At 39.4% G+C, this 23,538-nt stretch overlaps 2 protein-coding genes across 4 annotated transcripts; one reads left to right on the plus strand and one right to left on the minus strand.

The window, feature by feature from the left end:
* Positions 1-191: 191 nt before the first annotated feature.
* sf3a2 (splicing factor 3a subunit 2) lies at positions 192-10,129 on the minus strand. 2 transcript variants are annotated; one of them, XM_012958846.2, is made up of 9 exons: positions 9,834-10,129; positions 6,736-6,899; positions 6,582-6,653; positions 3,875-3,921; positions 3,240-3,349; positions 2,722-2,771; positions 2,207-2,347; positions 1,874-1,942; positions 192-912 (listed from the first exon to the last, which is right to left on the minus strand). In XM_012958846.2, exons 2-9 carry the CDS (start codon positions 6,859-6,861, stop codon positions 289-291), a joined length of 1,239 nt encoding a protein of 412 aa, XP_012814300.2. In that variant the 5' UTR covers positions 6,862-6,899; positions 9,834-10,129; the 3' UTR covers positions 192-288. The 2 variants fall into 2 exon arrangements, with proteins under 2 accessions (XP_012814300.2, NP_001004782.1); NM_001004782.1 differs by lacking the exon at positions 9,834-10,129 and having other exon boundaries at positions 194-912; positions 6,736-6,888.
* Positions 10,009-21,372, plus strand: plekhj1 (pleckstrin homology domain containing J1). 2 transcript variants are annotated; one of them, NM_203835.1, is made up of 6 exons: positions 10,009-10,288; positions 11,942-12,009; positions 13,241-13,307; positions 16,402-16,492; positions 19,403-19,466; positions 19,582-21,372. In NM_203835.1, exons 1-6 carry the CDS (start codon positions 10,195-10,197, stop codon positions 19,645-19,647), a joined length of 450 nt encoding a protein of 149 aa, NP_989166.1. In that variant the 5' UTR covers positions 10,009-10,194; the 3' UTR covers positions 19,648-21,372. The 2 variants fall into 2 exon arrangements, with proteins under 2 accessions (NP_989166.1, XP_012813763.2); XM_012958309.3 differs by lacking the exon at positions 19,403-19,466 and having other exon boundaries at positions 10,173-10,288.
* Positions 21,373-23,538: the final 2,166 nt, after the last annotated feature.

Below are 23,538 nucleotides of genomic sequence, written 5' to 3' on the forward strand. Positions count from 1 at the left end.
AATGCACCACTCTGTAGTACATATTAAATCAGGAATTCCCAGTAGGATATTGCAGGCCTCAATCCATTTGCACAGAATGCAAAACAATGCAAATATGTTTTGTTTCAATTGACCATGCAAATCTTTGTTATTATAGCTTTGCTTCCTGTAACTAACTCTACTACATACACACAAAATGAGAAACCACATTATATTATTTCAAAGGTGGGATTTTTTTTTAATGATTTAAAACATACCACAAATAAAAAAAACTGGGAAAAATATGCTTATCTTTGAAAAAGAAATACATCAGTTGGTGGGAGGGGGTGGAGGAATATTTGTTGGTCCATCGCTAGGTAAAGGTGGCCTCATCATTGGAGGCATAGGGCCAGGTGGGAGAACACCAGGTGCTGGAGGTGGTACACCTGGCGCTGGTGGAGGAGGTACCCCTGGGGCAGGAGGAGGTGGAACCCCTGGCGTTGGAGGGAGTGGCACACCAGGTGCAGGGGGCGGAGGCACTCCTGGGGCAGGTGGTGGGGGTACACCAGGAGGAGGAATGCCTGGAGGAGGAATGCCTGGAGGTGGAACACCAGGTGGAGGCACAGCAGGATTAGGAGGTGGTGGTACACCAGGTGGTGGTACGCCAGGAGGAGGAAGAGAAGGTGGGGGCACAGGAGGGTGCACCCCAGGAGGAGGAACAACTGGGGCAGGTGGAAGCTGTGGTGGCGGTACAGGAGGTGCAGGTGTCCCAGGTGGCATTGGGGGCATAGGCAGTCCTCCTGGAGGAGGAGGCGGCATATTCTCAGGCATTGGAGGACGTGCTTGTATCCCATTGATGGCTGGAGGAACAGGTCTTTTAACACCAGGTGGTGCTGGAGGCAAAGTGGGTGCTTGTGGAGGCTTCTCCATCTTAAAGTGGAACTGTAGGAAAAACTGAAAGAGAGGGCAAAGGAAAAAGTGTTGAAAAGGTCACATACTGTAGCTCCAAGCCTTTACAAGGTAATCCAGAAGTATTCAGAAATGTGTAGAAAAACTAGAGTGTTACCAAACGGTTTCCGGCAACATTTTTTCGTGTGGATATAACCTTAGCCTTACACTATGATGATCTGATATTTGGCACTATGACTGAGGATTTTTTACAGTGGGGATATTTGTTATTTAAAAATGGAGTGGTGATGTAATCCATTTCAATAAGGGGTACATCACATTCAAATAGTTATTTAGTGTTTTACTTTATACAGTTTATATCTGGGAAGTCCTATATTTGGCTTTTTTTTTTTTTACATTTAGGCTTAAATACATTATGCTGCAATTTTCTCCATTTAGTGCCTATGCCTGTGGTAACTGGTTATACCCGGTGGCTGTATGTAATAATAAACAAAGAATATACTGCCTTTGTTGCAGTTACTACTAACCTACTACAATGTTGTTTAATGGTGATTGTGTATTTGTCTGATATTTATGCATTATTACCTTAAAGACAGGACTGGGGGGTTATTTATTGTTCCTTTATGGCTTTTTACTATACATTTATTTAAATAATATAAAAAAAGAATATTTATACACACAATGTTAAACCTCAGCCTGTTTGGCATTTAAAGAAAAAAGGGTAGGCAAAACTATTAAATTAACTATCCCTATGGCATACTGCAGGACTGTAGGTGTTTTGCCACCCACCCCTGTATAATTTGCAGCTTGGTGGGCAGCTTGTAACTGCCCTTCCATAGACTTTTATAGTGATCACCTGGGCACTGCGTACACAATCACACGTCAGGCAATTATCTTGTCTTGGAGGAAATATGCAAAATGTGCACAAAATGAACACATGTAATTAAGACTACTAGGGTACATACGTGAGGGATCCCCCTTTTGCACAAGATGTATTTTATATTACCTGTTTTGTCTCTCTGTTCCAATGTGTCCAAAACTTTCCCTCCACTTTGTCTATTTCTCGACTTGGGACCTGTTGGATAAAAGAAAAAGTGCTGTAGAAATTCCACAATTGGATACATGGATAAAATAATTCTTGTCAATTTTCAGTAGGTTAGTGCAGGCTGTACTAAAAATATGTCATTTTGCAGAAATGGTGGGTGTTTGGTACGCCTACTGAATCGTATTTGAAGAATATATAATTGTGTTATAAGGTGAGAAGGGTTTTGTATGTGCGAGTTTTTCAAAGTTATGGTTTCAAATGCTAGAGAAAGGCTTGCTCTATAGCTTATCCTACCTTAAAAGCAATAGTTTCATAGGGCTCTGCAGCCATCAGCAGGTACTGCCATCGTCTGTCTGGGGGCTCAATCCTCTGTTCGTATGCAGACATAAAGCGGTGTCGGGGCATGATACCTTCAGCTATCTCAGGATAGTCAATCTGCAGAGAAAGAAAGACAGGGCTGAAGCATCATTACAGCATGGGCACCCCTATAGCATCTGGAGCATCATTGACATATTGGTTATTGTTTTAGGGGTAACATTTATGACAATACTTGTTGTCATCAGTAATATAGAATTTTTTGTAATACAGGTATGGAACCTCTTATCCAGATTGCTTGCGACCCAGGGTTTTCTTTAAATCAACCAAATACAATTGTTTTGTCTCCAATAAGTAACAATTATATTAGTTGGCATCAAGTACAAGGTACTGTTTTATTATTACAGAAAAAGGGACTTTGTTTTTAAAAATCTAAATTATTTGTTTAAAATAGAGTCTAAGAGAGATGGCATATCAGTAAATCACATTATTACCTGAAACAACAAAGACTGCTGGGCCATTTCTGGATCTCTCTGCTTAGTCACTAGAAAATAAATAAATGTATGGCTTTATTATCAGTCAGTGAAATAATATCATTTACTCTTTCACATTCAAGATACAGGGCAGAAACAGCTGCAATGCTGAGTGGCCAAATCAATATCAGTGCAAAAAACATCACTAATGCTGGAAACATTTGCTAACAGGACTTCTAAATGTTTAAAACATTCTAACAGCAGCAACAAAAGGTAGATGAAAGTGTGACTGCATAATTCTGACATCCATCTGAAAGCACCTAGTGATATACCTGCACTGATGGGTGCAGAGGACTGTTGCAAGCAGATGATTAAGCCAAATGTTAGCATAACCAGTCTTCAAACAAAAAGATAGGCTATTAAATGTAAGGGTAATCCACATGTGACTGAGGATACCAAAAAAGATTATTATGTTGGAATCAGGGTTATAAACCACTGCATTCATATAAAAGACATATTGACACAACACTTAATCTCACCCTTGTATCCAGGTCGACCAATTTTGACAAATTTCTTCACTTCTACCTTTACTTTTTCTGGGGCAGGTTGTGCTGGTGCTTCCTTTGCTTCTTTGGCCGCTCGGCGAGCTCTGATCAAAAGGAAAAAAAAAAGTAAGAATGTCTGCAACTGTTCACAAAATGATCTTTAATAAGACAGTGCCAGAGAAATCAGTACAGCAATTTGACACAACTTAAAATGTTTAAAATTAAGGAGAATTAACCATTCCTCTGCCACACCTCTCGATCTGAGAGGTTAAGAGAATGGAGAAAGCCAGAACATTAAAACCTATGGCTCTGGCAGTTACTCCCTTGACTGCAAACACCATACCTTTTATGATCTACCTGCAGCAAGCGGTTAATAACTGTAGATGTTGTGCACAAACCCTGACAAGATGCATGGAGGACTGGTTTTGGTTGGAATTAAAAATGGGTTGGGTGGTTTCCTTTCCTACAATTATCTGTCAAGTTTGGGTTTAGGAAGGAATTCCCACCACAACGTTCAACTGAAGTACAGTTTGGGGGTGGCTATGTTTACATTCTTTAGATAAATAATGGAAACTTTGACTTGACATTGCTGTGTTTTTTAATGCATAAAATCAGCACATTTAACTTACAAATTTGTCTGATGCTTTTTTCCTTGTGTATGAGCCAGATAACTCCCCTACAGAAAGAGAAGATACCAACAATGAATGGAGAAGCAAGTGGCATTTTTGAGTAAATACATATCCTTTCAGTTAGTTGCATATGTACTTGAAAGTGGGTTATACTATGCATTTGTGTAACTCTTGAATACCCCTTAATAGCATCTAAGAGAGTCAAAATGAGTGAGCATGTCACAATAAAAAAAATAAAATTATGCGATAAGAAAATGACCTTTATGCCTTTTAAACCAATAAGATTTTTTCTTTTAAACAGGTGACCAGTAAATGCAACCTGCTAATTGGTTGCTATAGGTCACAGCACCTGGGCAAACTCAGTGCTTTTTATTACATAATCCCATTAGTGTCTAAACGCACCTGCCAGCTCATTCTATTGAACTTTTGCAACACAACATACCACTGCTTTGCATTTTTAGCCCCAGCTATTTTGGAAATTCCCAGTAGCTGCATAATGTCAAAGTGATTTATACATTTGCAATTTTAATATCCCCAACTTTACTCATAAACATTTACTAGATGTATTACTACTTAGTTTGAGTTATTAGCTCAAAGTCTTTGCATTGCCAATATATTTTCAATTCAAAAGGCACAGATCCTTCTCACAAACACTTACATTAATACCAACCATTTCCATCATGGCCCTTGTTTATGTGCCCACTTAGGCATGAAATGCACAAGGCTATTTGCATGCTGTTTTTGTAAATAAACTACTTTTTATTTGCACATTATCTACACGGTGGATGATTATGAGTGCGTCCTCATATTAACTGATGTTTGGAAGGGCTGGGGCAATGACAGGTATTAATGAAACAACTCAGCATCTACAGGTCCTTTTCAAAAAATTAGCATATTGTGATAAAGTTCATTATTTTCTGTAATGTACTGATAAACATTAGACTTTCATATATTTTAGATTCATTACACACAACTGAAGTAGTTCAAGCCTTTTCTTGTTTTAATATTGATGATTGTGGCATACAGCTCATGAAAACCCAAAATTCCTATCTCAAAAAATTAGCATATCATGAAAAGGTTCTCTAAACGAGCTATTAACTTAATCATCTGAATCAACAAATTAACTCTAAAAACCTGCAAAAGATTCCTGAGGCTTTTAGAAACTCCCAGCCTGGTTCATTACTCAAAACCGCAATCATGGGTAAGACTGCCGACCTGACTGCTGCCCAGAAGGCCATCATTGACACCCTCAAGCAAGAGGGTAAGACACAGAAAGAAATTTCTGAACGAATAGGCTGTTCCCAGAGTGCTGTATCAAGGCACCTCAGTGGGAAGTCTGTGGGAAGGAAAAAGTGTGGCAGAAAACGCTGCACAATGAGAAGAGGTGACTGGGCCCTGAGGAAGATTGTGGAGAAGGACCGATTCCTGACCTTGGGGGACCTGCGGAAGCAGTGGACTGAGTCTGGAGTAGAAACATCCAGAGCCACCGTGTACAGGCGCGTGCAGGAAATGGGCTACAGGTGCCGCATTCCCCAGGTCAAGCCACTTTTGAACCAGAAACAGCGGCAGAAGCGCCTGACCTGGGCTACAGAGAAGCAGCACTGGACTGTTGCTCAGTGGTCCAAAGTATGTCATTCGGAAATCAAGGAGCCAGAGTCTGGAGGAAGACTGGGGAGAGGGAAATGCCAAAATGCCTGAAGTCCAGTGTCAAGTACCCACAGTCAGTGATGGTCTGGGGTGCCATGTCAGCTGCTGGTGTTGGTCCACTGTGTTTTATCAAGGGCAGGGTCAATGCAGCTAGCTATCAGGAGATTTTGGAGCACTTCATGCTTCCATCTGCTGAAAAGCTTTATGGAGATGAAGATTTCATTTTTCAGCACGACCTGGCACCTGCTCACAGTGCCAAAACCACTGGTAAATGGTTTACTGCCCATGGTATTACTGTGCTCAATTGGCCTGCCAACTCTCCTGACCTGAACCCCATAGAGAATCTGTGGGATATTGTGAAGAGAAAGTTGAGAGACACAAGACCCAACATTCTGGATGAGCTTAAGGCCGCTATTGAAGCATCCTGGGCCTCCATAACACCTGAGCAGTGCCACAGGCTGATTGCCTCCATGCCACGCCGCATTGAAGCAGTCATTTCTGCAAAAGGATTCCCGACCAAGTATTGAGTGCATAACTGAACATAATTATTTGAAGGTTGACTTTTTTTGTATTAAAAACACTTTTCTTTTATTGGGCGGATGAAATATGCTAATTTTTTGAGATAGGAATTTTGGGTTTTCATGAGCTGTATGCCACAATCATCAATATTAAAACAAGAAAAGGCTTGAACTACTTCAGTTGTGTGTAATGAATCTAAAATATATGAAAGTCTAATGTTTATCAGTACATTACAGAAAATAATGAACTTTATCACAATATGCTAATTTTTTGAAAAGGACCTGTATATGCTATAATACTAATCAAATGAGCCATTTTTACATGGAACTTTACTTGTCATGGCCATCACAGGGGACTTGATTTTAAATGCACTACAGACTTAGAATACTAATAGACAGTGTACAACTCACATACAATGACGGGCCTTGACATGACCAGTGAGGTTATATATTTTGGCCAAAGTGTGGTACTAACACATTTTTTTATAAAAACTATTTTTAAAGTCAAAATGAGTGCTTGCAATCTTTCTCCTTCAACTTACCTCATTATTATGTAGGGTGAGGCAAAGCTTGCATTCGTAAGAGCCAAGGTGGTTTTTCATAAAGTATGGATCCTATAAAAAAAATATATATATATTTTAAATTAAATAATTGTTATTAATGCAACCCTAGGTCCCTCTTAAATATTTATAGTACCTTATTAATGTCAATAGTTTCCAAAGCAAGTTGTCTGAGTCGCTCCCTTCTGTCTCTGTTACTTTCAGATGCAGAAGCCACCCCTCCGCTGCCGGTCTTTCCTCCGGCTCTGTGTTGGAAATCCATGGTTGGGGATTGTCGAGGATACAAGCAAGATCAAACACCTGACGAGAAATTCAAACTTAAGTTACCCACTGAAGCAAATGTTTCAAAGCAAGGGCTATGATGTTTTCATAACCTTAAGGCTGATGTCAGACGTAGCGTAGGGCTGATATTTTCGGCAAGCGGAAAATGGCGTGGCGAAAATACAGCCCTACGCCTGCTACTTGTGCCTGCACCCGAATGAATGGAATACGCTCGGGTGCAGGCACATGTAGCCGATATACGCATGAAAACGTGAGAGAATGCAAAGTCTCGCGTTTGTATTTTCGCCAAGCGTTTTTCCGCTTGCCGAAAATATCAGCCCTACGCCACGTCTGGCATCAGCCTTAATTGTAGCAGTGGTCAAAAATGGGCATGCAAACATTTTTTAGCATAAGTACAAGACGCTAAGCATCCTGTGCTACATTCCATTTAACTCAATGTTAAAGGAGAGATATCATATATATAAAATAAGAATATACCAGTGAATTATACTCCTCTAGATATAGAAGGATTGTGCTTAAAAAAAGTTGTGTTCCACCACAACCCCACTAGTCCCGCCCATCTGCTCCACTTCCTGCTGGCTGAATTCTCTTTATGTGCAGGGGAGCTGGCGGCTCTCAGTACACTGCATTGTAGGATAGGAACTAATCAGCAGTTAGGCTGATCTGATTGGGAACTGAAGCCTGTCTTTGCTTGTGTGAGTGCAAGGCTGTGATTGGCTATCCCCCTCCTGCTGTGCTTCTAGCAGGGACCATTATGGACACGCCCACCCTTCATTTGAAACACGGACAGAGAATGGATAGGATCTATAGGGAGGTCCAATAAAAGGACCATTTTTAGATAGGATTCATTTTTAGCCCAAAGTGAAACCAGTACCATATATTATTCATAGTTGCCTACAAAATTAGGGTTTTTCCCATTTATCCAATGTGTCTCCTTTAAAGGATTTGAATAGAGGAGTTTTGCTTACTGCTACTAGCAGCAGCATTCAAAACACTGCAAGTACCATGACCCCAAAGTGGTAGATTTCATACAGGCAGGAAGGTTTTAAACTCCTGCCATCTCAATCCAAGGGTATTAATATGAGGTCCACTCTTTACTGCTTAAATATCCTCTACTCTTCTGAGATGTCTTGCCACTAGATATTGAAACATTGTTTGTGGGATTTGCTTCCATGCAGCCCAAGAGATTTAGTGAGGTTGGGCATTGGTGTTGGCTCCCAATCGGTGTTCAAATTCATCCAACAAATGGCTATTTGAGTTGAGATTATGTGGTTGTTTAGGAAGGTTATTCAGGTAAGTAAGCTTTTTCACTTACAGGTAAGCAAACCCATTATGTATCGACTTTAATTTGTGAATAGGGACAGCACTGTGCTGAAACAGACAAGAGCATTCCCAAAACTGTTGCTACAAAGTAGTAAGCACAATGTTATTGTGCGCAGTAGCCTTAGATTTTGCTTTTTATATATAACAAGGTAAACAAGCCAAACCATAACAAAATATCCCCACTCAAGTGTTTCACTGGCATCCACAAAAACCACAATAGTTTTTCAGACTGCCAGACAGTGAAGTATAAATTGCCACACCAGAGTTTCCACTGTCCAGTCCAATTGTACTGAGGCTTTGAAGCTAAACAGACATCATGAACTAGTATAAACAGCTATTAAAATAATGCCCCAATCCACTCTAACCAATGCAAATGTGCAGTATACGGCTTGCTGCTATTAATTTTTGCTCCTGCAGTAGAGCTGCAGATCTGGACTGAATTACCAACTTAAATGATTATATGCTTTGTGATTCTTCAGAAGCTTGTGAGTAGCCTTCATTCATTATATTGGCGAATCTTCTTTTTTTTTATGTAACACACTGAATGAGGATTTGGTGTTCATCATGAGTAGTGAAACGTCTTCAATGATTACTTAACAAGTCCAGTTGCTTTAGATTTATTTATACTAGATATACCATGACCTGGATGAATGAAAATCTTCATAGTCATAAGCCTACGCATTATATTGTATACCTGCACTTATAAGGCTGATGCCACACCAGGCGTAGGGCTGATTTTTTCGGCAAGCGGAAAAACGCTTGCCGAAAATTCAGCCCTATGCCTGCTACTTGTGCCTGCACCCGAATGAATGGGATACGCTCGGGTGCAGGCACAAGTAGCAGGCGTAGGGCTGAATTCTTGCCGCCCTACGCCTGGTGTGGCATCAGCCTTAAGCAATGCAACACACCTGAGTAATCACAAACACCTGTGAAGCCAATTGTCCCAAACATTATGGCACCCTGTATAAAAAGTCATTTTTTCATGATGAAACTGAAATGTATGCAAATAACTTTAAATGAAAGTCTGGAATGTGCACTTTAATCACATCTGAATTGTTTGATTTCAAATGTTAAACTTAAGGGCAGAGGGGTAAATCAAAGAAAAATGTGCCTTTGTCCCAAACATTGAGGAGGGCACTGCCCACATAGTAACAATCTGCATTTGAAACCCATGACCCCTAACGCCTAGATATAATTCCCAGTCCCATTTATGGACTCCCTTTGGGATGCACAGTGGTTTAGGAGGTATAATGCATTGACGATTCAAATCAGCATACAAACTCTGCACTGCTCCATTGCCTCCAGTCTAAATGAAACACAGACCCTGGATAACTGCAGTATCCTAACTTTCACTGGATATTTGTTAAAACTCAATGTGCTTTTTTTATTTGGAAGGGAAACAGTCTTTTTAAAAAAAAAAGGGTAAGAAACAGTACATACATTTTTAAATAAACAACCGAGATACATACAAATCTAAGCGGCAAGAAGCACTCCAACGTGCACAGCTTGCCTTTAAATGGAGACACCCACAGACCATTTCCATAAGCAAGGAAGTTTATATTTGCTAGATAAGGAACATAACGTTTATGTTTCTTTGTACAATATCCCCCATCTCCCATAGCGCCTTACCTCTTGCACCTCAAACTCGACGTTCCCCCACTCCGGATTCTAAACCGGAAGTAAGAGGCAAAGAGCCGTACGACGAGCGAGAGAGGACGGAAGTGTGCAGAAAATACCGGAAGTGACGCCAACGGTGTGTATAACTTTATTAAGATAAACAGAGTTGTTCATTCCTGGTGCTAGACAGCTATCAGCCTTATTGCGAGTTTGTGTATAATGTGGAGTCTATAATTGCACATGAATATTAGTTTAAAGGTTTGAACTGTCCCCTAGTGAGTTTGACTCCGCTTGCTTCTTTTGTGTAGTCCCCGGCTGTTCCGCAGCCTTTCTTCCGCCCGCGGCGAGTCCCGGGCAATGCAGTTGGCTGAAGATGCGCTACAATGAGAAGGAGCTGCTGTCCCTCTCTAGGCAGAGAGCAGAGAAAGCGGCAGAGCTGAGTATGAGAGGCCCGAAGAAGGGGAGCGGTGAGTGATTCCATCGTGCAGCCCTTGCCACTTAACATTGTAAACTTCAACGTGGAAGAATGTATCATTTCTGTAACAAGAGTTGGCGCAATAACAAATTGTGGAGCAAGTTAAAGCAACTGTGTACCTTGCCCTGTAGCAATTAGCTGTCAGATAAATATGGCAGATTTTTAAAGACGGAAGCTGTGCAAATAAAGAGACATTAGTTGATAGACTGTTATGCTAAATCATGAAGAAATGAGCACCCTAAAAGTATGAGGAGTTAATACTGTCATAATTCTTACTGTGCCTATCATATAGTTGTTGTTATTAGCACATATTTGTAAAGCACCAACCTACTCCGCAGCTTTATCAGATATACAGGTTACATACAATTACTGACATGCAGTGAAATAAGATATTCAGCTTCATGCTAGACACGTAGCACTTCCTTAAATCCAAATAGAGGCATTAACCCTCACTTATGGAATCATAGGCAGAGACAGGCAAATGATTCCTCTATGTCCCTATGGCCAGAGCCTCTTGCTCAACAGCACAGATACAACCCAGTAAATCTAAGCCATATAGCCAAAGCAACATGAAGATATTTGCTTGTAATTTACATCCATAAAATTCCATAAGGGAAAGTTAAAGGAACAGTAACACCAAAAAATGAAAGTGTATAAAAGTAATAACAAGATAATGTACTGTTGCCCTGCACTGGTATAACTGGTGTGTTTGCCTCAGAAAGACTACTATAGTTTATATAAGTAAGCTGCTGTGTAGCCATGGGCGCAGCCATTCAAAGGAGAAAAGGCACAGGTTACTTAGCAGATAACAGATAAACCCCCATTATATGGGGCTTATCTACTAGTTATCTGCTATGTAACCTGTGCCTTTTCTCCTTTTTTCCAGCTTGAATGACTGCCCCCATGGCTACACAGCAGCTTATTTATATAGTAGCATGTTCATCCATTTTACTAACGTTAAGAGCTAAATCGTCATACATGCAGGTAAAAACAAAGGAATTCTTTACCCCTATGTGATGATTCAGGATTAACATTACAATGTTCTGGCACCTTCAAATGTGCTTGATCAAAATTTTCAGCCCTGCTGATCCACAAGGTGACCAATATCCAAGGCTGTTACTGATATTGGTTGCCTTGTCTCCCACCATACATGCACTGATGGTGGGTTTTATTATTATTTCTTTCTTTAAACAGGGCAAAATCTAAAATTGACAGTTAAGTCAGATTCTACTTCCTGTTTGCCTGAGCACAAGCAAAACAAATTAGAAGCTCTTTGTATAAACAAACTCCTCCATTCCCTCATCTGAAAGGTTTGTTAGACTGAAATAAAGAGCATCTTATAATACAGAGGGATTCACGGTGTAACCACTATTCATTAAACTAACGTTAAAAGGGCAGTATACGGCCCCTTTAACAAATTCTCATTTTTTTTTTATGTTAAGAGTTAATTACAGCAAGGATCAGTAACTGTAGCATAATGTCATTTGATGAAGTCAGAAGACAGAAAGGAAAAAAGAAATCCAAAAGTACTAGATCAGTTTTTTATAAGAGCTTGTTGCCATCCTTCTTAAACTCCCTAAATAGAAACTAAATACTGAATAGGCATGTGATATGTTTCAGAAATTAACTATATTTCTTTCTACAGTACTGAAGAAGCGCCTGGTAAAATTGGTTGTGAATTTCCTCTTTTATTTCCGCATAGATGAGGAGGAGGTAGGAAACAGTAACTAAAATTTCAATTATAAGTTTTACACAGTACTGGGGTAAAGCTATACATGCACATAAGCCAGCATTTGATTTTTCTCTTGATTTAGATCCAGAATACTGGACAGTGTATATAACTAAAACTATAACTTACCAGATCAATATATGATCAAATATTAATTGGGAAGGGTGGAAGAATTATGTTGGCAGCAGACTGCATTGTGTAGTGCATTCAGGTGCCCCTCCCAACAGATCTACAAATGTTCCCGCTTTGAGACCTTTGGTCTGGGATATAAATGGCCGCGTCAGCTTAACTTTTCCTAATGCAAGATTGGTCAAATATAAAATATACATGTTTGGTGAGGTTTCCAAATGTGTGTATACAAATATCTTTATTTATAAGTCCTATTTATATACTCAGCACTACACATTATTTCAATATAGCAACAGCACAGACAGGGACCATATATATAACAATAAATATACACAGTTACAACATTGAGTTACATGTGTTGAGACACAGGTGGAAGGAGGTCCCTGCCTTGTAAATCTAACAAATATAGTTAGCTTTACATGTAATTCCCTCTCTTTACATCCCCGCTCTGAAACTTACTTGCAACTTCACTGTTTCTCTGTGTGGTTAGTTAATGGAGTACAGTCATTAATAGATAAGAAAATGCCTTGAAATAGAGTCCTGCCCTGCACAGAACCAATATTTTGAAAGCTGCCTCAAACCCGCATTTTAACCTTGGAAGGCAGCTTGGACCTGCTACCTAACCCGATCCGCAAATGCCTTACCCGTAACCCAATCCATGAGGGGCTGACCCGCATCTATGCCTGCATCCAAAAATCCTACCCGCAACCTTTAGGGAAACCCGCCTTTTATGCAGTGTATCCACGAGTATCTGACCCATTGCAGGACTGTACCTCGACACCTGCTATTACTGTTGTTGTTGCCTATATATCTAACCTCAAATCTTTTTCCAGCTTCCTAATTACCCATCATTTATTCCATTAACTAGTTTTCCCATTATGCATCAAGCCCTGACACTAATATCTACATTATCCAGTCATTATGCTATTTACAAAGACACAAACACTTTCTTTAGCTAATGAGACTTCCTCAAACTTCATTGAACTTTTTCTGCATCTTTTACTGCTAGACCTAAACTCACCTAACACCACTTGCTGGTATGCTTCACCAGTACTTTTTAACAGCTGCTATTACTCTGTGTTTTAGCCCATTGGAGCTTTGCTGCTGGAACACTGCAGAGTATCAAAGGAGGATGAAAAAGGATTTTCCATACGTGAGTATCAGATTAGGTTTCCCTAATCTTATTGTATACTACACAGGATGTTTTGTGGTATATTTTAAAAGTTACCATATTACTACCGATTTAGTTTGACATATTACTGTGACACAGATGTGGCCTTCATATAGTAAGAATGCGCAGTTCTTTTCAACATATTATAAACGTTCACTAGAATAAAAACAAAAATCATTTTCACTGTGCACTAATTTGTTTGTACAGGTACTATACTGTGGGGAGTCTATAAGTACTTAAGCAGACATGAAATTTGGACAGTTTCTTTCTTTCCATAGCTATTTAAATATAGCAGCAATTTCCCAACTGCAGTGGGCACATAGGGGTATATTCAAAGGAGTGAAAATAATGCTTGCTACAGTCCCTCAGAGGGAGATTTTAAAGCTCTTCAGTTTCAAGGTTTTTAGGGGTATAGTTATTAATCCTATATAAGTGCTTAGAGAGTTGGGAGTTCCCCTCTGGTGAACTATGGTTAACTTTTCTCACTTTCTTAGGGCCATTACAGATGGGCATCCCTCCGCCCGCTACTAATCTCCCCGAAATGCCATCCCACCTGCCTTGAGAGGAACTTCGGCAATTTCGGCGCCGTGTATGCCATCCCACCGGCAATTTACATTCTTGCCGGTGGGATGGCATATCAGGGAGATTAGTCGCCTGCGACAAGGGAGATTTGTCACGGGCAACTAATCTCCCCATGTGCCACAGCCCTTAATCATGTCAGTTGGAAATGATTCAAAGCTGATAGCAGGTATTTTGACCATCATCTTCACCTAGTTAGAAATCAGTGATTTGTAATTCAGCATCTACATTTATCTGAACCATATACAAACACTTTACTGCAGTGGTCAGCTGAAGATGATTTATTGTTGCTTATATAAATGTATATTTTGCTTGAAATTATTTGAACTCAAGCTTTAATGCAAAATGGTGTTCTTGGAGGTAGACTTCTGCATGGGTCCAATTTCTACCCTATTGACCCTCCTATCTTTACCCAATCCCACCTGCTGCTTACCATGGATAATGTTGCCAACAGAGGGGGATTAAAAAGGAGTAAATGCGTTTATATTGAGAACCTTGACCCAACGACTTGCATAAATAGCTAGACCCTCAAGCTTTACCTTAAAAATACCTGCATTTTTGTGGGTCATCTCCTGGTCCCTAAACCAATGTTTGTGCCTGAAAGTGCCACACAAGCAAGAACAACAGGACACTGACTGACTTTGTATTAAATTCTAAAAAGCTTACATATTGAGCTTTAAGAGTTAGTATGATATGTGTGCAGTGTAAAATTAAGGACTTGGTAGAATCAATAGATACAGTGGTGTGAAAAACTATGTGCCCCCTTCCTGATTTCTTATTCTTTTGCATGTTTGTCACACTTAAATGTTTCTGCTCATCAAAAACCGTTAACTACAGTTTTTAAATGAAGGTTTACGTTATTAAGGGAGAAAAAAAACTCCAAATCTACATGGCCCTGTGTGAAAAAGTGATTGCCCCCCTTGTTAAAAAATAACTTAACTGTGGTTTATCACACCTGAGTTCAATTTCTGTAGTCACCCCCAGGCCTGATTACTGCCACACCTGTTTCAATCAAGAAATCACTTAAATAGGAGCTACCTGACACAGAGAAGTAGACCAAAAGCACCTCAAAAGCTAGACATCATGCCAAGATCCAAAGAAATTCAGGAACAAATGAAAACAAAAGTAATTGAGATCTATTAGTCTGGTAAAGGTTATAAAGCCATTTCAAAAGCTTTGGGACTCCAGCGAACCACAGTGAGAGACATTATCCACAAATGGCAAAAACATGGAACAGTGGTGAACCTTCCCAGGAGTGGCCGGCCGACCAAAATTACCCCAAGAGCGCAGAGACAACTCATCCGAGAGGCCACAAAAGACCCCAGGACAATATCTAAAGAACTGCAGGCCTCACTTGCCTCAATTAAGGTCAGTGTTCACGACTCCACCATAAGAAAGAGACTGGGCAAAAACGGCCTGCATGGCAGATTTCCAAGGCGCAAACCACTTTTAAGCAAAAAGAACATTAAGGCTCGTCTCAATTTTGCTAAAAACATCTCAATGATTGCCAAGACTTTTGGGAAAATACCTTGTGGACCGACGAGACAAAAGTTTTTGTTCAGAAGTTCAGAACTTTTTGGAAGGTGCTTGTCCCGTTACATCTGGCGTAAAAGTAACACAGCATTTCAGAAAAAGAACATCATACCAACAGTAAAATATGGTGGTGGTAGTGTGATGGTCTGGGGTTGTTTTGCTGCTTCAGGACCTGGAAGGCTTGCTGTGATAGATGGAACCATGAATTCTACTGTCTACCAAAAAATCCTGAAGGAGAATGTCCGGCCATCTGTTCGTCAAATCCACCTCTGAATGGCTGAAGAAAAACAAAATGAAGACTTTGGAGTGGCCTAGTCAAAGTCCTGACCTGAATCCTATTGAGATGTTGTGGCATGACCTTAAAAAGGCGGTTCATGCTAGAAAACCCTCAAATAAAGCTGAATTACAACAATTCTGCAAAGATGAGTGGGCCAAAATTCCTCCAGAGCGCTGTAAAAGACTCGTTGCAAGTTATCGCAAATGCTTGATTGCAGTTATTGCTGCTAAGGGTGGCCCAACTAGTTATTAGGTTCAGGGGGCAATTACTTTTTCACACAGGGCCATGTAGGTTTGGATTTTTTGTCTCCCTAAATAATAAAAAACCCCATTTAAAAACTGCATTTTGTGTTTACTTGTGTTATCTTTGACTAATAGTCAAATGTGTTTGATGATCAGAAACATTTTGTGTGACAAACATGCAAAAGAATAAGAAATCAGGAAGGGGGCAAATAGTTTTTCACACCACTGTACATACAATTAATATACAGTATTGAAGTTGCCATTTTGTTAAAGCTATCCATTGTAATACAAAATACAGACACAATCTGTATTAATTTATTGTCTAAATCATAGTCTTGACTGTTAAATGCAAGTCAGGGAAAAGTACTTGTATCCAGTACAGAATCCAGGAAGAAAACACGTTATTTGTATGAAACATAATTACACTGTTATTTTCTTGTGACAGACTTTATAGATGAGCCAGAAAAAAAGTACATGTTCGAGTGCAGTAGCCAGGAGCAATGTGTAGAGTGGGTAGAAGCTCTAACCAATGCCAGGTAGGTCGCATCTGAATAAAACATGGCAGACCTGCTGCCAACTGTATTTAGCGAATTTTAATAAATCTGCATTGTTCCACACACTGCAAAATATGAATATTACATAGCACTGCCACAGCATTTGGGGTTCTTCTTAGCTTTTATATGGTGCTGACATATTCTGAAGCACTTCAGAGAGATTCTGCATCTTTTACATAAGACTGTTCACCAGCAGAGCTTACAATCTAGGGTCCCTATAACATTCACACTCATAGGAGGAACCAGACTTCCTGGAGGAAACACATTCAAGCATTGGGAAAACATACAACACCCTTGCCCTGGCTGGATTTGAGCCTAGGGCCACAGCCCCTAGCTGAACATTAATACGAAAAAACTGGATTTTACATCACATGCAAGCATGCAGGGAGCGTGTCGGGCTCTAGGACACAATCAGTATGCACGTGTGTGTGCCCCAGCATGGCTTCCTGTGGACCATCACAGTATTCAAACTATTTGATTAAAAGATCTGATAAGAAAAAGAGATATTGCTTTTAATAGCAATTACATTTACACATAACTTTAAAAACATTGAAAATGTGTAATATGGAAAAGTTGATAAGAATGACATTTTCTTTCATTAAGAAAAAAAAAAAAAAATATTTGGGGTGGAGGACCCCTTAAAACATGTAAGAATCTCCAGTGCGGGTTACTTATGGCAGCATTTTGGCTGTTAAACAGTTAAATAACACAGGATGTAGTAGATTACAAAAATGTATAGCGGTTTTGAAGCCTTTAAAATTTTCTGTCTTTTTATAGAAATGTGACCTAAAACCTCATCTAATTTTCAAGCTGCTTTTTTTTTTTTTTTTTCAATAAATACATGTTCATATATAATCATATCAGCATTTGTTTGAAAATCATATGATGATTTAGGTCACATTCATATAAAAATATAGAACATTTTTAGGGTTCATAAACTGTCCTAGATACTGCACCACTGTAACTAGGATATATTATCAACCAGGCATATTGTCAGCAAAATAAAGATTTCATATCCCTAGAGTAGGAAGTTCTAACTGTACATTTTGTGTTATTTGTACTGACAAATACCGTACTGACAGCCTTCTACAGTTGTTTATTGCAGGCATCCTACATATACCCTCAGGTTTAGCACATCGAGCACATTGTAGGCTTAATTTGCCCTTTATCTTTAATATTACATATACTGCTGCCTGAGTTATGTGCTTTGTTTCAGCAATTAGTTTCTTCCTTTCTTTAATGACTTGAGACCTTTTCAATATATAACAAAAATACAGGTATGGCACCTGTTATCCAGAATGCTTGGGGTTTTCTCATATACGGGGGTCCGTGGATCTCTCTATAACTATCTACTAAAAAAATAATTTAAGCATTAAATAAACCCAATAGAATTATTTTATAAGGATTAATTACATCCTTAGTTGGGATCAAGTATAAATTTCCATACTGTCTTATTACTACATAGAAAAAGGAAATAGTTTTTTAAAATTTGCATTATTTGCTTAAAATAGCCTCTGTGGGATATGGCCTTCACATAATTTGAAGCTTTCTAGATAAAAGCTAAAACTTGTATATTGTGACAGGATAAAATGCTGCACTCCCTAACAAGTGGGCAATTATAATAACTCACATTTTAAGGGGCAGATTCATAAAAGTACGAGTTCGAATCCCGAAATGGGTAAAATTTGGATTAGATATGATCATTTTTGATGATTAAAAATGTCATGAAAATGCTTACGAAAAAAATCGTATTCGTCACGATAATATCAATCGAAAGTCACAATTTTCATATCCGAACGATCAGAAACGGCGGGGAAAACTTTCTGACTTTGATTCTTCTGTGCATGTTTTTGAAAGCCTCCCATAGGACTCAATGGCACTCTGCAGCTCCAACCTGGCCCAAGGAAAGTCTCCCATAGGGCTCAATGGCACTCTGCAGCTCCAACCTGGCCCAAGGAAAGTCTCCCATAGGGCTCAATGGCACTCTGCAGCTCCAACCTGGCCCAAGGAAAGTCTCCCATAGGGCTCAATGGCACTCTGCAGCTCCAACCTGGCCCAAGGAAAGTCTCCCATAGGGCTCAATGGCACTCTGCAGCTCCAACCTGGCCCAAGGAAAGTCTCCCATAGGGCTCAATGGCACTCTGCAGCTCCAACCTGGCTCAAGGAAAGTCTCCCATAGGGCTCAATGGCACTCTGGGAGACTTTCCTTGGGCCAGGTTGGAGCTGCAGAGTGCCATTGAGCCCTATGGGAGACTTTCCTTGGGCCGGGTTGGAGCTGCAGAGTGCCATTGAGTCCTATGGGAGACTTTCCTTGGGCCAGGTTGGAGCTGCATAGGACTCAATGGCACTCTGCAGCTCCAACCCGGCCCAAGGAAAGTCTCCCATAGGGCTCAATGGCACTCTGCAGCTCCAACCTGGCCCAAGGAAAGTCTCCCATAGGGCTCAATGGCACTCTGCAGCTCCAACCTGGCCCAAGGAAAGTCACGATAACGAAGCTTTAACGAAATCGAAACTTTCGTACTCGGCGCGACAAATACGATTGTCAAAAATATGCAAAGTACGAGAACTTATACGATTTTTTTTTGTATTCGGATTCAATCGTACTTTAATGAACGTGCCCCTAAATGTTGCACATAAAATATTGAAATGTGGTTTTCATAATGGTTCTTCTTAGTCATATGGTCACATTCCGGGCTTCTACAGAAATGTGTTAGTGTCACTTTAGAAGCCTTTTGGCACTAATCTAATGGAATTATCTAATAACAGACTAAATTTGTGCAGTGTAGAAACCCATAGCAATATATATAATTTTTTTTTTTTTTTTGCTGCAAGAATGTTTTCTAAGGATATTATGTTAACTTAATCTTTAATCAGGTGATGTTTTTATTTTAGCTATGAGTTTATGAGGAGAAGCCTAATGTTTTATCGCAATGAAATCCTGAAGATGACAGGGAAGGTAAAAAATTAAAAAAAAAAAAGGGGGGGGAAGCAAATACTGGCTCCCAAACTTGCCTCTTTGGCATTTGTCTCTACAGATGACTCCTTTAACATATAACTTATTCTTCCCACAGGACCCACTTGAGCAGTATGGGATTTCTGGAGAATCACGTTTCCAGTTAGAGAATGCCAGCTTGTGAACTAACTCTGGATCCAGATACGAGACCTGCAGCTTTGTGCATTTCTACCCATCACACAGGCCTAGGCTTACTCCTTCCAAGGCAACTGAAAAATAGACTTCACGCTTGTCTCTAGGAATGCACCATTTGTCAGGAGTTTTTGCAGGCCTCTCACTGGTTAAATAGACTTACAGACAGGCCAATGAGTGCAACACAGAACATAGAATCTTTAAATAGTAGTAAATTGCGGAAATTGCATATGCTGGCAGGGCGTAGATATGAGAAATTCAGAATCATGCTATAAGTTGTAATGGCACTGCATCCAATGAAATGTGACAGGACCTCCATGATTGCAAAATTTTTTATTCCCTAGAATACATTTTCTGGGAGTTAAATTGAAAATCCGCTTTAGCAAATGGCACAAAGGGAATAAGGACATCCATGTTACGAAAGAAAACTCGGTTTTGTTTATAGGAGAACTTTATGCTGGCTGAAGGTATTCTGTATCTGACTCCCACGCAAAAGCAGCAATGCCGTGGGTACCAACAGTCCATGGCCTAAAACAGACCTGTTTTACATGTGACTAAATCTGTTACATAGTCGGTTTTATATAGAGGCTCTGTTTAGGAACTGGGGAAAAGTTCCCCAATGTTGGTGAAGCTGCAACTGTATATAATGGCTTTTGTGCACTGAGCAACAAAGACGGTTAAGGTAAGGGATGGGCAGGTAGTGGCCATGGGTGTGGCAACAGCAGTGGGAAGCAGCAAGCATTTAGTTACTTACAGTAGATATTTGCTTTGCACTTGATTGTATACACTGCCAATTTAAATACCCATAAGTACATGGTGATCATAAAATACATGCAATCACACATAGATCCTTTTTAAAGGATCTTAATTACATATTGTGTGCCTTTAATTAATTTAATGTGAATTATTAAAGAATCATTCTATGCAGCATAAAATTATCTATAATTTATTTTGATTTTGTTTTTTTTTAAGAGAACATGTAAATCTTAAGTAAGTAGTGCTTTTAGGAACTACTAGAAATAATACCAGGCCAAGTCCTGGGGCCCATGTTGTTCTTAGGCTGTTGGTGGCACACCATAAAGGAATACCAGAACCAGGTATAGAGAATTAGACCATTATGTGGCCTTCTCTATCTGACAGTCATGGCACTCATGTTGTGCCAGCAATAGCGTGTTCCCTAGATTTAGAAAGTAGGCCAAGTGAGCAAATAGCATGATGGGCTACTGAGGTATAGCCGTAGCTAGTAAAATAGCCTAAAATGGCCATAAACCTAGCAAGTGTCTCTAGTTCAGTAATCTTTAATCAGCCCATCTGATAAACTCCTTTTAAATCTATAGCATTATCAGTTATATTTCCCTGTGCAACAGAAGTTCACAACTTAAAATGAAATTATTTTTTACATTTTATTGTGCAGTGACAGGAAATGGCCAGTAACTGTAAACCAAAGTGGTTATGTGTATGCAGCACAGCAGCAGTCTAAAATCCATCAATGGGAATCTATCAATTCTTGTTTATATTGATATGTTCACAGTGCAGCTACCTCAGGTTGCAGAATAAAAGCAAATGCCCTCAACACAAGTCAGGGCAAAGCAATCAGGAATAATGTACACTGTGAAGCATTCATTATTTGCTCTGGTACTGGTTCTTGTAGTTACTAAATTGCCACTTGAATTGTTGTATTTTGATTCACTGTATTGAAATAAACATGTTCTAGGTCTTTGGTGTGTGTTATGTGGAAAACTGTGGTGTCAGACATGGTCTGAGGTAACATGCTATAATATGAATTTATGTTCAGTATAGTTAATAGTGTGTTTAAAAAAAAAACCACACTGGTGGTTCTGCTGTTTGCAGGAAATGAGTTGACAAAGAACTCCTCTTATATAACTGGATTACTTTATATACTTAATAAATCAGATCTAATATACAGTGAATTTCAAATAAGAAAATGTAAGAAACTGAAAAAATCTTAATGTTTGCAACTAAAATAAAACCAATTGACCAATTTCAAAAAAATATAACATTTTTAAGACAGTGGGTGGGTAAGACAGTCCCCACACTTAAAAATGGATGATGTCTTAGAATACTAGGGCTTCCTCCCAAAGACAAAAATAACTAAACTATGTGCCGCTATAGAAGCCTATGATCAGTTTTCACCCAGTTATGTACACGCGATGAGTATATATCTTTTAGGGTGGTTTAGCTGCAGCTTTTGATGCACACGTGATGTAGTCGAGCTAGTCCTTTTGCTGGTAGGAGTCCAATCAGAACATTTCAACTGCATCTCTTTTAAGGGCTACTGTTCAGGAAGTATGATTGTGCCCTTATGTCATGGAAGGAGATCTATCTAAGTCTTTTGTTCACATTAAGAGCTGCAAGGGAGAGCCTGTTCTCTACCATTTTTGTTGTGCTATTTATATAATAAATATATATATAATATATATATATATATATATATACACACACACGCAGGAATTTATACCAAAATATATAAAAGATACTTCTCCTTTTCTCTCTCTCTTCTTATGTGTTAATTCTGCCTTAGGAAGCCTTAAAGGGGTGGTTTACCTTTACATTAACTTTTAGTATGTAATAGAATACCCTATTCCTAGCACCTTTGCAATTGATCATTTTTTTTTTTTATAACTTTCAAATTGTTTGCCTTCAACATCTTTCCAGCATTCAAATGGGGGTCACTGACCCCAGCAGCTAAAAACTATTACTCTGTGAGGTTACAATTTTTGTTTCTATTTACTGCTTATATTTCTATTCAGTCCCTCTCCTATTCATATTCCAGTCTCTCATTTAAACCACTGCCTGGTTGCTAAGGTAAACAAGACCCTGGCAACCAGATAACTGTTGACATTCTAAAGAGATAATGAACACAAAGCTAAATAATTAAAAAACAAATTGCAAATTGTCTTGGAATATCAGTGTCTACGTCATACTAAAAGTTAATTTAAAGGTGACCCTTTAACAGGTGAAACACATTAAAAGAAAATTAATTTTCATTATCTTAAAATTTTGTGCTGATATAGCAGGCATGTTAAAGGGGATACCCTGATACAGCTGGCCCGCTGGCACTGACTCTCCCACCCTGTGGATAGTAATACTGGCCCACAAGTGGCTCCCTTTCTTCCATCCCCCTCCAATATAATTGCTTGGAACTTGTTTTACTATTAATTCCCTTTTGTGAATTCTGATGAGGATTTGAACTTCATACACAGATTAAAATACTCTTTCTGCCTTGATTGTAACTATTTATTGAGCTGGGTAAATTTTAGATGGTGATGAATTTGAGGATTTAGATATACATATTTTATTTGCTTTTATAATATTTAATGCAATGCTTTAATTGAGTAGCCTGGCCAGCCTCTGCTTATTGTTGAATTGGTGGGTACTGCCACACGAGCTGTTTTCGGCCTGCATATAAGCATAGACCAAGAAACCACCATTTTTTCTGACCTGCAGAATAGTGTGTCTGCACACAGAGATGCTGCATTGGCCTGGGTGGAGACACAGAGTGGATTTTAGTGCTGGTCATAGGTTTCTATTGATATCTATACTACATTTATAAGACAGTGATATGGTAGGAATTGGCAGAGCCCGGGTTTATGTACAACCTTTTGGGGTAGCAATTAGAATGATTCTCTATCTCTGCCCCAAAAGAAGCTACAGCTTAAAGGTTCACTATGTGCTGAATGACATTGCTCCCCCTTATTCCACACAAAAGATGCCACCCACTAAATATTTACATTTATGGAACCTAACCAGGTTTAGTTAGCTTAATTTTAAATTCTACATAGACCCACTGTGAATTTCATACCTTACTGCTGCAGAGAGAGTTCTTACTAAAAAGTCTGTTGTAGAGAACTAAGGATGTGAG

The sequence above is a fragment of the Xenopus tropicalis genome, chromosome 1 (genome assembly GCF_000004195.4).
Source record: "Xenopus tropicalis strain Nigerian chromosome 1, UCB_Xtro_10.0, whole genome shotgun sequence".
Classification (NCBI taxonomy): domain Eukaryota; kingdom Metazoa; phylum Chordata; class Amphibia; order Anura; family Pipidae; genus Xenopus; species Xenopus tropicalis.